Raw genomic sequence first — 14,839 nt, forward strand, 5'->3', positions numbered from 1 at the left:
AAAGAAGTAAAATACAGCACTATGTCTTTAGTTTCTGATTTATTAAATTGTATAACAGTGCAAAATATTGCTCATTTGTTGTGGTCTTTCTTGAACTATTTGGGAAAAAAAGATGTAAAAATAACTAAAAACTTGTTGAAAAATAAACAAGTGATTCAATTATAAATAAAGATTTCTACACATAGAAGTAATCATCAACTTAAAGTGCCCTCGTTGGGGATTGTAATAGAGATCCATCTGGATTCATGAACTTAATTCTAAACATTTCTTCACAAAAAAAAGAAATCTTTAACATCAATATTTATGGAACATGTCCACAAAAAATTTAGCTGTCAACACTGAATATTGCATTTTTGCATTTCTTTTCACAGTTCTTTTTGACAGACATTTAAAAAAAAATCTTACATACCCCTTGGCATACCTTCAAGTACCCCCATTTGAGAACCACTGCACTAATATAAAGCCTCACAATAATGTCTGATTAAATGCTAAAAATGTAATGGAATTTTAAATGTTTCTATTGATTGAAACTTTTATTAGTAGATTGCACAGTACAGTACATATTCCGTACAATTGACCACTAAATGGTAACACCCGAATAAGTTTTTCAACTTGTTTAAGTCGGGGTCCACGTAAATCAATTCATGGTACAAATATATACTATCAGCATAATACAGTCATCCCACAAGTTAATCATCAGAGTATATACATTGAATTTAGGGCTGCAACTAACGATTAATTTGATAATCGATTAATCTGTCGATTATTACTTCGATTAATAATCGGATAAAAGAGACAAACTACATTTCTATCCTTTCCAGTATTTTATTGAAAAAAAACAGCATACTGGCACCATACTTATTTTTGATGATTGTTTCTCAGCTGTTTGTACATGTTGCGGTTTATAAATAAAGGTTAATAAAAAATAAAAAAAACATTTAAAAAAAAAAATTAAAAATTGCCTCACTGCATGCGCATAGCATAGATCCAACGAATCGAAGACTACCGGTAAATTAATCGCCAACTATTTTTATAATCGATTTAATCGATTAGTTGTTGCAGCCCTAATTGAATTATTTACATTATGTACAATATTTACAATCCGGGGGGTGGGATGAGGAGGGTTTAGTTGATATCAGCACTTCAGTCATCAACAATTGCATCAACAGAGAAATGGACATTGAAACAGTGTAGGTCTGACTTGGTAGGATATGTACAGCGAGCAGAGAACATAGTGAGTTCAGAAAGCATAAGAATTGATTGATTGGTTGAGACTTTTATTAGTAGGTTGCACAGTGAAGTACATATTCCGTACAATTGACCACTAAATGGTAACACCCAAATAAGTTTTTCAACTTGTTTAAGTCGGGGTCCACTTAAATTGATTCATGATACAGATATATACTATCATATATACTATCATCATAATACAGTCATCACACAAGATAATCATCAGGGTGTATACATTGAATTATTTACATTATTTACAATTCGGGGTGTGGAGGGAGGGGGGGGGGGGTGTGGTTTGGTTGTTATCATCAGTCATCAACAATTGAGAACAGAGAAATGGATATTGAAACAGTGTAGGTCTGACTTGGTAGGATATGTACAGCAAGTAGTGGACATAGAGAGAGAGAGAGAGAGATCAGAAGGCATAAGAAAAATATCTGCATTTGATTGTTTCCATTTGATTATTAACAATCCGGGGGCTGTATATATATATATATATATATATATATATATATATATATATATATATATATATATATATATATATATACAGCCCTGCCCCCGGCCAAATTTTTTTAAACCAATGCGGCACCCGTGTCAAAAAGTTTGGGGACCCCTGCTGTAACATTACATACAGTTTGAATAGTAACACTGTGTTTTAATATTTTAATTAATTGATTATTTTGCGTGAGTTAAGTTAAGTTTAACTTAACTTAACTTAATTTTACATGTCCACGCACAAACTTGAGTTTTGCGACATGGGCAATTATAGAAATTAGACGATGACGCAAAAAAAACAAAAAAACTGTAGGTAATTTTAAAAAACAAAAAACAAGACTACATGTAATTTCAGAGTAGAGTAAAACAAAATGTTTTTTTTTATTATTATATCAATGCAAATGTACAATAAACAATTAATAAATAAAATGGTAATATAAACTATGTACATCTGTGTGAGCTAATTCTTGGACATAGGACCAATGATTTGAATAAGATTTAATAGTACTGTAGTGTTTGCTCCTGTTTAATTATCCTGCACTATTGACTTAATTTGCTTAATTATAGGTCATAAAAGGTAATCATCACTTAAATATATTGTCCTATATTGTTATATTGATATGTGGTTAAAATTGAAAAAAGGCTGTTTACCTTTGTTCTGTGTTTTACACGGATGTAATCAATATAATCATTCAGGTCATAAAAGGGAATACCTGTATTATTTTGTTGAAATTGATACACTGTCATTATATTGTTGCATTTATTATGTTTTTGTTTGCCTAAATCCTTTGCTCTGTGTTATATACATAGAGACTTAGAGAGAGAGACTTCCTTTTATGGTCATTCAAATTTGAACTTTACAGTACAGATAAGAACAAAATTGTGTTGCATTAGCTCGTTGTAGTGCAGGATAAAAGAGCAATAAGGTGCAGATATAAATAAATAGATTACTGTATTGATTGACTGATTGCTTGAAACCACCCCGGGTCCCGACTCTGGACAGCCAGCACTTCATCCATGGCCACCGGACCTGTGTGTCTCCCCCTCCACAAGGGAGAGGGGGAGCAGAGGAGAAAGGAAAAGAAACGGCAGATCAACTGGTCTAAAAAGGGGGGCTATTTAAAGGCTATAGTATACAAATGAGTTTTAAGATGGGACTTAAATGCTTCTACTGAGGTAGCATCTCTAACTGTTACCGGGAGGGCATTCCATAGTACTGGAGCCCGAATAGAAAACGCTCTATAGCCCGCAGACTTTTTTGGGGCTCTGGGAATCACTAATAAGCCGGAGTTCTTTGAACGCAGATTTCTTGCAGGGACATATGGTACAATACAATCGGCAAGATAGGCTGGAGCTAGACCGTGTAGTATTTTATACGTAAGTAGTAAAACCTTAAAGTCACATCTTAAGTGCACAGGAAGCCAGTGCAGGTGAGCCAGTATAGGCGTAATATGATCAAACTTTCTTGTTCTTGTCAAAAGTCTTGCAGCCGCATTTTGTACCAACTGTAATCTTTCAATGCTAGACATAGGGAGACCCGAAAATAATACGTTACAGTAATCGAGACGAGACGTAACGAACGCATGAATAATGATCTCAAAGTAACACTCCAATGTCCATTAGTGGAGCTGTACACTTACTTAAAGGCCTACTGAAACCCACTATTACTGACCACGCAGTCTGATAGTTTATATATCAATGATGAAATCTTAACATTGCAACACATGCCAATACGGCCGGGTTAACTTATAAAGTGCAATTTTAAATTTCCTGCGAAACTTCCGGTTGAAAATGTCTCGGTATGATGACGTATGCACGTGACGTCAATAGTTGAATCAGACATTTTGGAATAGGTCGGTCGCCAGCTTAAATTGTCTTTTTTCATCGCTAAATTCCACAGTATTCTGGACATCTGTGTTGGTGAATCTTTTGCAATTTGTTTAATGAACAATGGAGACTGCAAAGAAGAAAGCTGTAGATGCGACCGGTGTATTATATATAGGGCTGCAGCTAACGATTATTTTTCTATCGATTAATCTATAGATTATTTTTTTCGATTAATCAGTTAATCTATAGATTATTTTTTCGATTAATTTATAGATTATTTTTCTTTTTACCGATTTTTTTTTTTATTTAAAATGAAGAGGAAAAAATAAATGTAGGCCAGTTTTTTCAAAAGGCATGGCTTTTATTTACAAAAAAAAAAGTATGGCCACTCAGTCAACATTGACAACAACATGACAAAATATTCTGTAACAATGTAAACATTTAAAACTTTTAACATTTAACAAAATTAAAAGTAGCTTATTTGCTTTTTAATGTGCAAATATAAAAGTAAACATCCAGTGCAAATCTTAATATTCTGGAAGAGTATAAGCATTTCAAAAGTAAAAGTATTGCTTATTTTGCTTTAAAATGTGCAAAAATAAAGATAAACATCCAATACAAAAAAGTGCAAAATGGAAATATTCTGTAACAAGTGTAAACATTTCAACAAAAGTAAAAGTATTGCTTATTTGCTAAAATGTGCAAAAATAAAGCTAAACATCCAATACAAAAAAGTGTACAGTGTAAACATTTCAACAAAAGTAAAAGTATTGCTTATTTTGCTTAATAACACAACAATGATAGTATGATTAAAGTGAAAGTTAATTGTTCGTTTGTACATAGTATATGTAACTGTTAATGTTGTAAAAGGTATTTGCACAACTAATTAACGTTAGCGTTTGTGACACGTCTTGTGCCGTGGGGTTCTTTCAGGACCGACAGACTGAACGCCAGACGGCTTTGCCAGGTTTACAATCTTTTAATTTTACACAAAGTCTTTTCTCTTCCAACTGCGCGGATCGCGCACCTGGGCACGATTGCGGCGTCGCTCCCGGCGCGCCCCGCCTCGCCGCTCGCTGGCCGCCGCCGCCTCTCCACAGCGTTAAAGAGGAGCGCGTCTTTGTAAACACTGAACAGGCACGCCAAACGCGCCTCTCAGAGCGAAACGGTGCTTTAGTTTATGAATTTACAACGCAGATACAAATGACACATTCATGTTTTTGTGTAATAATGACAACGTATACGCACGCGGACGATTGACTTGTTGATGGTGATGGCAAGAACGCTGTCGGGGGTTTTCTTTTCAAATGTTCGTTCATAGCCGTTGTGCTGCTATGATAGGCCATTTCCGCTCGACACAGTGTGCATACAATTGAAATACTCCCACACTTTTGACGACTTTTGGCGTGCTTTTTTCCCCTCGCTCGCATCGTCTGCTTTGCGCTCCGCCTTGACAGTAGTGTGACGTAAATATGCGACGCGCCGACGCACAAAAACGGCGTCGACGTATTTACGTAACCGATGACGTCGACTACGTCGACGCGTTGTTTCAGCCTTAGTGTATTAGCGTCTGGCTACAGCAACACAACCAGGAGGACTTTGACTTGGATAGCAGCTATAGCAGCTTGGATAGCTATCCGACGCTAGCCGCCGACCGCATCGATGATCGGGTGAAGTCCTTCGTCGCTCCGTTGATCGCTGGAACGCAGGTGATCACGGGTGTTGAGCAGATGAGAGCTGGCGTAGGTGGAGAGCTAATGTTTTTAGCATAGCTCTATCGAGGTCCCGTAGCTAAGTTAGCTTCAATGGCGTCGTTAGCAACAGCATTGCTAGGCTTCGTCAGGCGGTACATCATTAACCGTGTGGTTACAGGTCCATTGTTTAATAGTATTGTTGATTTTCTGTCTATCCTTCCAGTCAGGGGTTTATTTCTTTTGTTTCTATCTGCAGTTAAGCCCGATGCTATCACGTTAGCTCCGTAGCTAAAGTGCTTCACCGATGTATTGTCGTGGAGATAAAAGTCACTGTGAATGTCCATTTCGCGTTCTCGACTCTCATTTTCAAGAGGATATAGTATCCGAGGTGGTTTAAAATACAAATCCGTGATCCACAATAGAAAAAGGAGAGAGTGTGGAATCCATTGAGCCCTTGTACCTAAGTTACGGTCAGAGCGAAAAAAGATACGTCCTGCACTGCACTCTAGCCCTTCACTCTCACGTTTTTCATCCACGAATCTTTCATCCTCGCTCAAATTAATGGGGTAATCGTCGCTTTCTCGGTCCGAATCGCTCTCGCTGCTGGTGTAAACAATTGGAAAATGTGAGGAGACTTTCAACTTGTGACGTCACGCTACTTCCGGTACAGGCAAGGCTTTTTTTTTATCAGCGACCAAAAAAATCGTCGATGTTCTCTACTAAATCCTTTCAGCAAAAATATGGCAATATCACGAAATGATCAAGTATGACACACAGAATGGATCTGCTATCCCCGTTTAAATAAAAAAAAAATCATTTCAGTAGGCCTTTAAAGGCAACAAGTATTGGTATCGGCAATACTGTATGTACTGTACCTGGTATCGAATCGACACCAACATTTCTAGTATCGCCCACCCCAAGTCTGGACGTCTGCTGTCTGTGTTTGCTGCTCTCTGATTGGTCAATGCGCGACGGGGGCGTGTCCTCCCGTAACAATGCAGTTTAAGGAACATGCACGCCACGCAGCTTTGATGACTTTGTGACTAAAAGAGCGTGCTTTGTGTCCGTTTGCTCTCTTTGAAGTTAATTTGCTAAGTACTTGCAGCCGTGCGGCGCGGGGTCTCAAGCCACTGTCGACGGGGAGCCGAGCGTTAGCGACGTCGTACTTGGGACTTCTCGGCTGAATATCCGTCGGAGGAAACAAGCCGAACGTTGTTGTTTGTTCGGACAAGCAGTGTTTGGAGGCGCTAGGTTGATGGGACGCGACATTGTGGAAGCTGAAACACCTGCCGTCTCCTCTGCAAAAGTAAGCTCCCATGCTATGTTGTTAGCTCACTCGTATCGTGGGTACATTGACGCCGTGCTGGTTGTTTCTGCTTTCGCGAATTAATACTTCCCTTTTTTTTCAGAAGCATGTGTGCGTTTCAGCAGAATAAAATGTCTAAAAAGAGTTTCCACGCTTAACTGTGCAGTGAGCCGATGGTCCAAGCCTTAGCACAGTCCAGCTACCGAGCTAGCCCATCTCCTCCACTCGTCCCTGGGAGAAGGAGTCTTCGCTGTTTTGTTAGTAAATGTGTCGGTCGTGTATGCGGTGCTTCGTGCGATGCTCCGAAGGAATCGTGGAACCGTCAATCGGTGTCCTAAATGTCGAGCGCCACCGTGGCTTTTGTTGTTGCTTTGTCTGAGGAGCACATGGCTTTCCGTGTTTTTGTTCACAGCGACCCCTATTCATGCCTCTTGCTATACCGCAGTGCATGCATCCGTCCGTTTTCATCGTCATGACTTCATTTAATATACTTTTTAACGTGATTTAAAAAAAATAAAAACTCTTATTTTGTAAAATTTCACTTGCAAATTGTGTCGATTTTAGTCTAATTACAACGCATTTGGCAGTTTGTTATTCTAGTTTTAAAGATGGGTAATATAAACTAAAATCTATGTCTCGATATAGATACACATCTAATTTAAAACATTTGTATGCTCGTACAACACTTAAAAGCTTTAGCATATCTGTATGTGGAATTAAATTATGGGATGGATTAACCAAATAAATCAAACAAAGCACCAATATGATTCAGTTTGAGAGCCTGTTCAAACTACAAGTGTTCACAAAGTATATACATTTACTGTTAATATCTGCTTACTTTCTCTTTTATAGTATGGTATGATTCATTAGTATCGCGGTACTATAATAATACCGGTATAACGTACAACCCTAATGCGATGCGTCCTCAATGTGAACGCTCCCGCGCTCAGGTCACATTTATCCAACCAGAACGTCAACAAAAAGCGATAAGCGTTCGCCAAAAGAGACGGTTACAAAATAAATAGTTGACAATGGAGCAGAAAACAGGTGAACATAATGTTTTAGGAACTCACAAGAACATTTTACTACTTCTGTCTCAGACTGCTCGCCCCCAGACACGCTCTTCAAGCAGACATCGAAGCAAAATACACCGTAACATTGCGAGAGCCAAAATACTAGTCTTCTTCTTAATCTTCTACACCAGTGGTTCTTAACCTGGGTTCGATCGAACCCTAGGGGTTCAGTGAGTCGGGCTCAGGGGTTCGGCGGAGGTCAAGACACACCCGACTCATCGTGTAAATAAAAACGTTTCCCTATCGGCGTATTACGGATACGGCAACAGCAGAAGTCAGACTGATTTGCAGGTGTGTAATTTGTTGTGAGTTTATGCACTGTGTTGGTTTTGTTGTTTGAACAAGGTGATGTTGTGCACCAGTAAAACAACATGGTGACACTTTAGTATGGGGAACATATTCACCATTAATTAGTTGCTTATTAACATGCAAATTAGTAACATATTGGCTCTTAACGAGTCATTATTAAGTACCTATTAATGCATGGCCTTATTATAACACTAACCCTGGCTCTAACCCTAACCAAATAACTTTAAATTACTTAGAATATGTTCCCCATACTAAAGTGTTACCAAAAACATATAACTTTGTCTTGAATTTGAAAAAATACAACATTTTATTTTTCACTAAAGAAGGGTTCGGTGAATGTGCATATGAAACTGGTGGGGTTCGGTACCTCCAACAAGGTTAAAGGGGAACATTATCACAATTTCAGAAGGGTTAAAACCAGTAAAAATCAGTTCCCAGTGGCTTATTTTATTTTTCAAAGTTTTTTTCAAAATTTTATCCATCACGCAATATCCCTAAAAAAAAAAAAGCTTCAAAGTGCCTGATTTTAACCATCGTTATATACACCCGTCCATTTTCCTGTGACGTCACACGATGATGCCAATACAAACAAACATGGCGGATAGAACAGCAAGATATAGCGACATTAGCTCGGATTCAGACTCGTATTTCAGCGGCTTAAGCGATTCAACAGATTACGCATGTATTGAAACGGATGGTTGTAGTGTGGAGGCAGGTAGCGAAAACGAAATTGAAGAAGAAACTGAAGCTATTGAGCCATATCGGTTTGAACCGTATGCAAGCGAAACCGACGAAAACGACACGACAGCCAGCGACACGGGAGAAAGCGAGGACGAATTCGGCGATCGCCTTCTAACCAACGATTGGTATGTGTTTGTTTGGCATTAAAGGAAACTAACAACTATGAACTAGGTTTACAGCATATGAAATACATTTGGCAACAACATGCACTTTGAGAGTGCAGACAGCCCATTTAAGTACACTTATTAAGCCTGTTGTTCACTATTCTTTATTTATTTTAAATTGCCTTTCAAATGTTTATTCTTGGTCCGTCTGTTTACCAGCGCACTAGTCTGGAATGAGGACCGCACCAACAAAAAAACCGCCAGCTAAATATGACATCAGCAAATGTGACGACAACCAGGCGCTGCATAGTAGGGATCGACTGATTATCGGCCACGCCACGCTGATATTTCGCATTTTGACGTAAATCAGTAACAGCCTTTATTTACTTATTATTGTTTTTTTGATAAAACTATAACAAATACATCAGCAGATACAATATGTATACAAAAAATACCAATACCACTACCAATACCAATAAAAAGTAGTGATGTAGCTAGTAATAACCACTGCTCCATTTTGCTAAGATGGGCTGTGGTGCTCACATGCCCCCCTCCCTCGCGCCCCTGTGCTGTCATTTTTTGCCAGGAATTTCAGTTTTTGTACTTTAATCCTGAAGTATTTCTCCGTTTTGTGTTTTCGCTACTGCAACGACTCGCACGACAAGGCTCAATTCGCAACACTTGCATCGTGGGCTCATTAGAGTAGCACGGCAGGTTTTTATGTTCATGATACAATCAAATAACGTGACAGTGATGGACAGAAATTAAGATGACAAAAAATATATATTTGTCAAAAATCCAAACTTTGTGTATATTGAAAATTAGGAAACTTTTATAATAATAAGAGCAGGCAGCAGCTCACACTTTCTGAAACATCCAGGAAGCTAGCTTGAAAAATGTCTTGCGTGTGTATTTGCGTGGCATTATTACACACATGTTCATATGTGTGTAATAATGTTTATATCTGTGTATAAATATGTTTACATATGTATGTATATCTATCTATTGTGTTTACATATTATAATATTATAATGGATATATGAGCCCTGTGATGAGATGGCGACTTGTCCAGGGTGTACGCTGCCTTCCGCCCTAATGCAGCTGAGATACGCTCCAGCACCCCCGCGACCCCGAACGGGACAAGCGGTAGAAAATGGATGGATGGATGAATGGATATATGATTAATATATAGTATAATTGGTTAAGAGTATGTGAAAGTTCAACTCCTACCTTGTTTACTTGCGTAACGACCTTCTTAAAGTTTTGCAACCAATTATAAATATCAAGCAGCTAAAATGCGCCAATTAATGGATAAGTGTGCAGACTGTTTTGCAGTTTTTCCATCATCCCTTGTAATGTATTTAAATTACTGTATTATTGTTGTTTTTTTATGGTATTAGGATGTTTTTTTTTTTTTTTAAATAATTTCTACAAAGTTCAGTGAGCAGGTTGTTGTGTCACCATGTTTGTCGAATTTTTGTGCTGGTTGAATTTTTATTTCTGCACCATGACTAGAGAAGGTTGTTTGGAATGTGACATTTAACAGCTGTGCTGTGCTCCCATGAAATTATAATGACTGGTCACTGACTTTGTTCATCATCAGATGGTGCCACAAGGCCATCTGGCGGGCCAAATTAAATATCCTGGTTGTGGCCACATTTGGCCCGTGGGCCCCAGTTTGGACACCCTTGCTATAGACCACAAATGAACTAAATGTTATGTCACATGAATGGTTTTTAAAAGTAATACGTATTTGACATGAAAAAAAAACACAAGTAATGTAAGTTTACGCTTTGATATCAATATAAAACACAAAATGACACCAGCTTTGTTCTTCTCCAACAACACCATGTGGTTCAGTGCAACTGTTTGGACAACAAAACTAAACAGGAGTGTTACCTTTAACATCTGATACACAATCTGTGTGCTCACTGACAACTCAGCGTGTTGACACTTAACAGCCTGCGTTCAATTCAATGAGATGAGAACATGTTTTAGGTACTATTGAAATCATTTAAACAGTCAATATGTGTCAATGCACTAAATTAGTCAGATTTCTCAAATAGTTCGGCTCTAAATAAGCATCGTAGAACCCATGGAAACACCTTAATCCAATCGTGTTCAGTTTTTGAAAAGTCGATCTAACCAAATAGGAATGCGAGGAAAGAGAATGAACCAGGTATAATAAAGGCGAATAACAACACGTACACAAACGTCTTCATGCTGCATTTGTGCACTCCAAACTGATAACAATAACTCTGTACTGCACACAACTGGCAAGATAGTCCAGAAGAATAACAACCTTCATATGAAACAGTATCGACCGGGACATGAACAGTCTTTTCCTTCGGATTTAAAATTCCTTCCATCAATTCACAGAGCCTTATGAATGAACTTCCAGACATTTGAAAGTTTTGTTTCCATGATTCTCCGTCAATAAATTATTTCAAAAAATCTCTTTCTTTGCTTAGGACCTGCATCTGGTTGGGGACCTTCTTGGTAATACCGTCATGTTTGTAGCTCAATATAAGATAATTTCTTCATGCTGTCTGGTATTCAACAGCAGCATAGCCATTAGAGACGTAATATTTATAACATGGGCAAATATTAGAGCGGACATCAAGTACAGCAGAGCTAAACTGTTGATTTGTAAGGAGCCGCAGATGCTTGATGTGACGTCATACAGTAGGTCAACAGGAAAATAAATACATATATCTGTGCTAAAAGGAAATAAGCGCTCCCCAGTGTATGGGAGGCACACGGCGTATGACTCATAGCCTCATTCAAGGATGTGCAATTGTGCATGGACACTGGGACTTCACATGTAGGTGTAAACATTTAGAAAACCAAACTATTTGAGAAATCAGACTAATTCATGTACCGTATTTTTCAGACTATAAGTCGCACTGGAGTATAAGTCGCATTTTTGGGGGAAATTTATTTGATAAAACCCAACACCAAGAATAGACATTTGAAAGGCAATTTAAAATAAATAAAGAAAAGTGAACAGGCTGAATAAGTGTACGTTATATGACACATAAATAACCAACTGAGAACGTGCCTGGTATGTTAACGTAACATATTATGGTAAGAGTCATTCAAATAACTAACATATAGAACATGCTATACGTTTACCAAACAATCTGTCACTCCTAATCGCTAAATCCCATGAAATCTTATACATCTAGTCTCTTACGTGAATAAGGTAAATAATATTATTTGATATTTTACGGTAATGTGTTAATAATTTCACACATAAGTCGCTCCTGAGTATAAGTCGCACCCCCGGCCAAACTATGAAAAAAAACTGCGACTTATAGTCCGAAAAATACGGTAGTGACTGACAATGTCCGCAATGGGAAAAAAAGGATGAGTGACTGTCCCAAAAATGTTTTCCAAAGCCAAACGTGCTGGTGTGCATGTGCTGGCGCTGCTGCGACTTCATTTCCTGCAAGTGAGAAGTGTTGCCTAAAATGCATTAAAAAAATGACGTTTTGTTTCTGTAATTAAAAATTCTAACATTTCTACTAATCGTTTGGAATTTTACCGCGTTTTTACCGCGTATTATAATACCGTTTATCCTAGTCTGGAATGACTCAAGACACAAGAAAATGCGCATTGAAAGATGTCTTTACATGTAGGAGATGTACTATTGTAATATATTTTCTAAATAAAAAGATAAAAATAACAACATTAAAAGAAAACAGCAGACACCAAAACACATCAATTGAGTTCAGTTTAATCAGACCTTTAAATCAACCAGCAGCAATACAATTATAAGTTTAGATGATATGTCGAATATTTTGTATTTGTGACCGTCCAAATATGTTGACACACACGTAGGGCGGAGGATTCTTGTCTGTCCGTCGTCTGTCTGTACTGTACAAGCGCTGATCCTGCAGAACAGTTTGCACGTCCTTCTGACACATGTTAAATAAAACGCTAAATAGTGTTCGCAAAACGGTGATGAGTGTTGATAAATCACATTGCCTGTGCTAAATAATTATATTTGCATCTCCTCCTCCCAGTATTGTGGGTGTTTTTGATGATCAGCATATATTGTGTATATTAATGAACACAAATACACAAAATTGATTGCTTGCCTTATTCTGCTCACTTAACAGACACAATCCACTTTGCACACGTTTAGTAGATAAGCTTTGTGTGTGCTATCAAGTTAGCACGTTTTTTAGTACACGCAAACCTTTAGTAAGTCAGGCCCTATGTAAAAAGAAAAAAAAATTCAAATAAAAAAACTAAAAAATCTTGTCCAGTACTAACATACATGTCTGTTATCGGCTTCCTCGACTACTTATAAGAAGAAAACATATTGGTCGATCTCTAATGGGCAAGCGTATCAGCATCTGCTTTTGCTAATATAAAGTTGCTCAGATTAATTATTTAATTATTATATTTATTGCTGTGATTGTTGTGTGGGAAAGCACTGCGTCATGCTGAAGAGGTTTTTTTTCCTCATAATTGGGTTAACAAATTTAGCTGTATGACATGGGCAAAATATTGGAAAGACCTACACAATATTATGGTCAGATGTTGTACAATCTCAAATGAAAAAAAAATAGGGCAGTCAAAATTTATGTGAATGCGGGTGAATTTGTCATTATCAAACTGGCAAAAAATGGCTTAATTAAATCCAATCGAATGCCTCAAGATCTCTGAAAATGTATGTGGAAACTCATTTCGGACAATTAACACAAGTCGTGCGCAAATAGGCAGTCAAGTGACAGGCTACGGAACCAAACAAAACACTGTGGAAAATACTAAACCTAAATTTGTTTATCTTCTGGGAAATTCCGTACGTGAACCTTTCGCAGGTTCACTTACGGAAACTTTGTTACAAATTTTAGAGCTTCTATTTACTCAAGTTTGAGGACCTCATTTAAACTAAACTATCAAATCTACCATGTTCTTTTGTTCATCAGCATGGTTTAATCTTTTTTTTAGGTGGAAAAAGTCAATTCACTTCAATGAATCATTGTCAAATACATTGAGATGTAGAGATGTGAATCTCATAACAACTCACGATTCAATTTAATACTTATTCTTAGGCTGACAATTCGATTCAGAATCACGTTTTGATTCAACCCAATTCTTGATTCAAACCTCTTTTCACATTATATTATTTTGTATATACTGTAAATTATAATAAAACCTTTTTAGAACAGGTTACAGAGGTCCCCCTAATAAAGTATATGTGCAGCAACTAATCACAGAGATGGTCTGAAAAGCCTTACAGAAATGAATTTAAGTGTGTAATAAATAAGAGTTGCGATTCGAGTGATTTGTAAACATAAGCAACTTAGTGTGTCCTAGTGAACTTCATTGTTTTTTTTTAACTTTTTGCCCCAGCACTTTGTGTTAAGGTTGATTCATGGGTGTTTTTGAAGTTCAACTCCTAATTTCTTCCATTGTTGGACTTTTTCAGGGTTAAGACAATCAAAGGCAACATCCAAGTGCCTGCACTGAGCAGTTTCCTTTCCCAGAGCGTGACTCGTCTACACGACGTCACCAATGCGACCATGGGAAGTAGCAGTAAATAGGCTGCCCCCAACAGCCCCCTTGAACCCAAGGAGGTTTCTTGGAGAGCCCTGTAACATCCCTGTGCATCTCAGGAGGTATAAGAAGAGATTTGATTGTATTCAACAACAAGCTGTACACTTGCAGTGTTACATTCCTCTGCTAATCTCTCATCACATAGTGCTCATATTATTGTCAATTATGTGACTGATTATTATTTCTCATTTCTCAGCCCACAAGTGAGACGTCAGTGGGGCAGACGAGACAGACCTGTGCTACACACTTCTCTGGTCCACGATGAGAATCTCCATCATCTGCTTTTCTCCCAACATCACCAACAGGTTCCTATAGATGATTCCAGACAATTTAGCCACACCAGCTCTCAGCCACGCATGCTTCACCCTGCTGCCCACTTGCCTCAACAGAACCCCATCATGGTGGATCTACACGAGCAGGTAGCACATCAAGACTTACTTGATACTAAAGTTTGTGGCTGTCGTATTCTGTCATGTGCAGCAAATC

At 37.9% G+C, this 14,839-nt stretch overlaps 1 protein-coding gene across 4 annotated transcripts in view; it reads left to right on the top strand.

The window, feature by feature from the left end:
* The window catches only part of rnf44 (ring finger protein 44), a 31,592-nt gene that overhangs the window by 3,859 nt on the left and 12,894 nt on the right, over window positions 1–14,839 (top strand). The window contains exons 1-4 of one of the 4 annotated variants that reach the window (XM_061927882.2): window positions 6,232–6,555; window positions 14,226–14,415; window positions 14,550–14,658; window positions 14,743–14,772. In XM_061927882.2, coding sequence (XP_061783866.1) covers window positions 14,312–14,415; window positions 14,550–14,658; window positions 14,743–14,772 — 243 coding nt within the window. In that variant the 5' untranslated portion in view covers window positions 6,232–6,555; window positions 14,226–14,311. Of the gene's footprint in view, window positions 1–6,231; window positions 6,556–14,225; window positions 14,416–14,549; window positions 14,773–14,839 lie in introns of those variants that run through there. The other 3 variants (XM_061927878.2, XM_061927881.2, XM_061927879.2) reach the window with 3 other exon arrangements.

This window comes from Nerophis lumbriciformis, linkage group LG35 (assembly GCF_033978685.3).
Source record: "Nerophis lumbriciformis linkage group LG35, RoL_Nlum_v2.1, whole genome shotgun sequence".
Classification (NCBI taxonomy): domain Eukaryota; kingdom Metazoa; phylum Chordata; class Actinopteri; order Syngnathiformes; family Syngnathidae; genus Nerophis; species Nerophis lumbriciformis.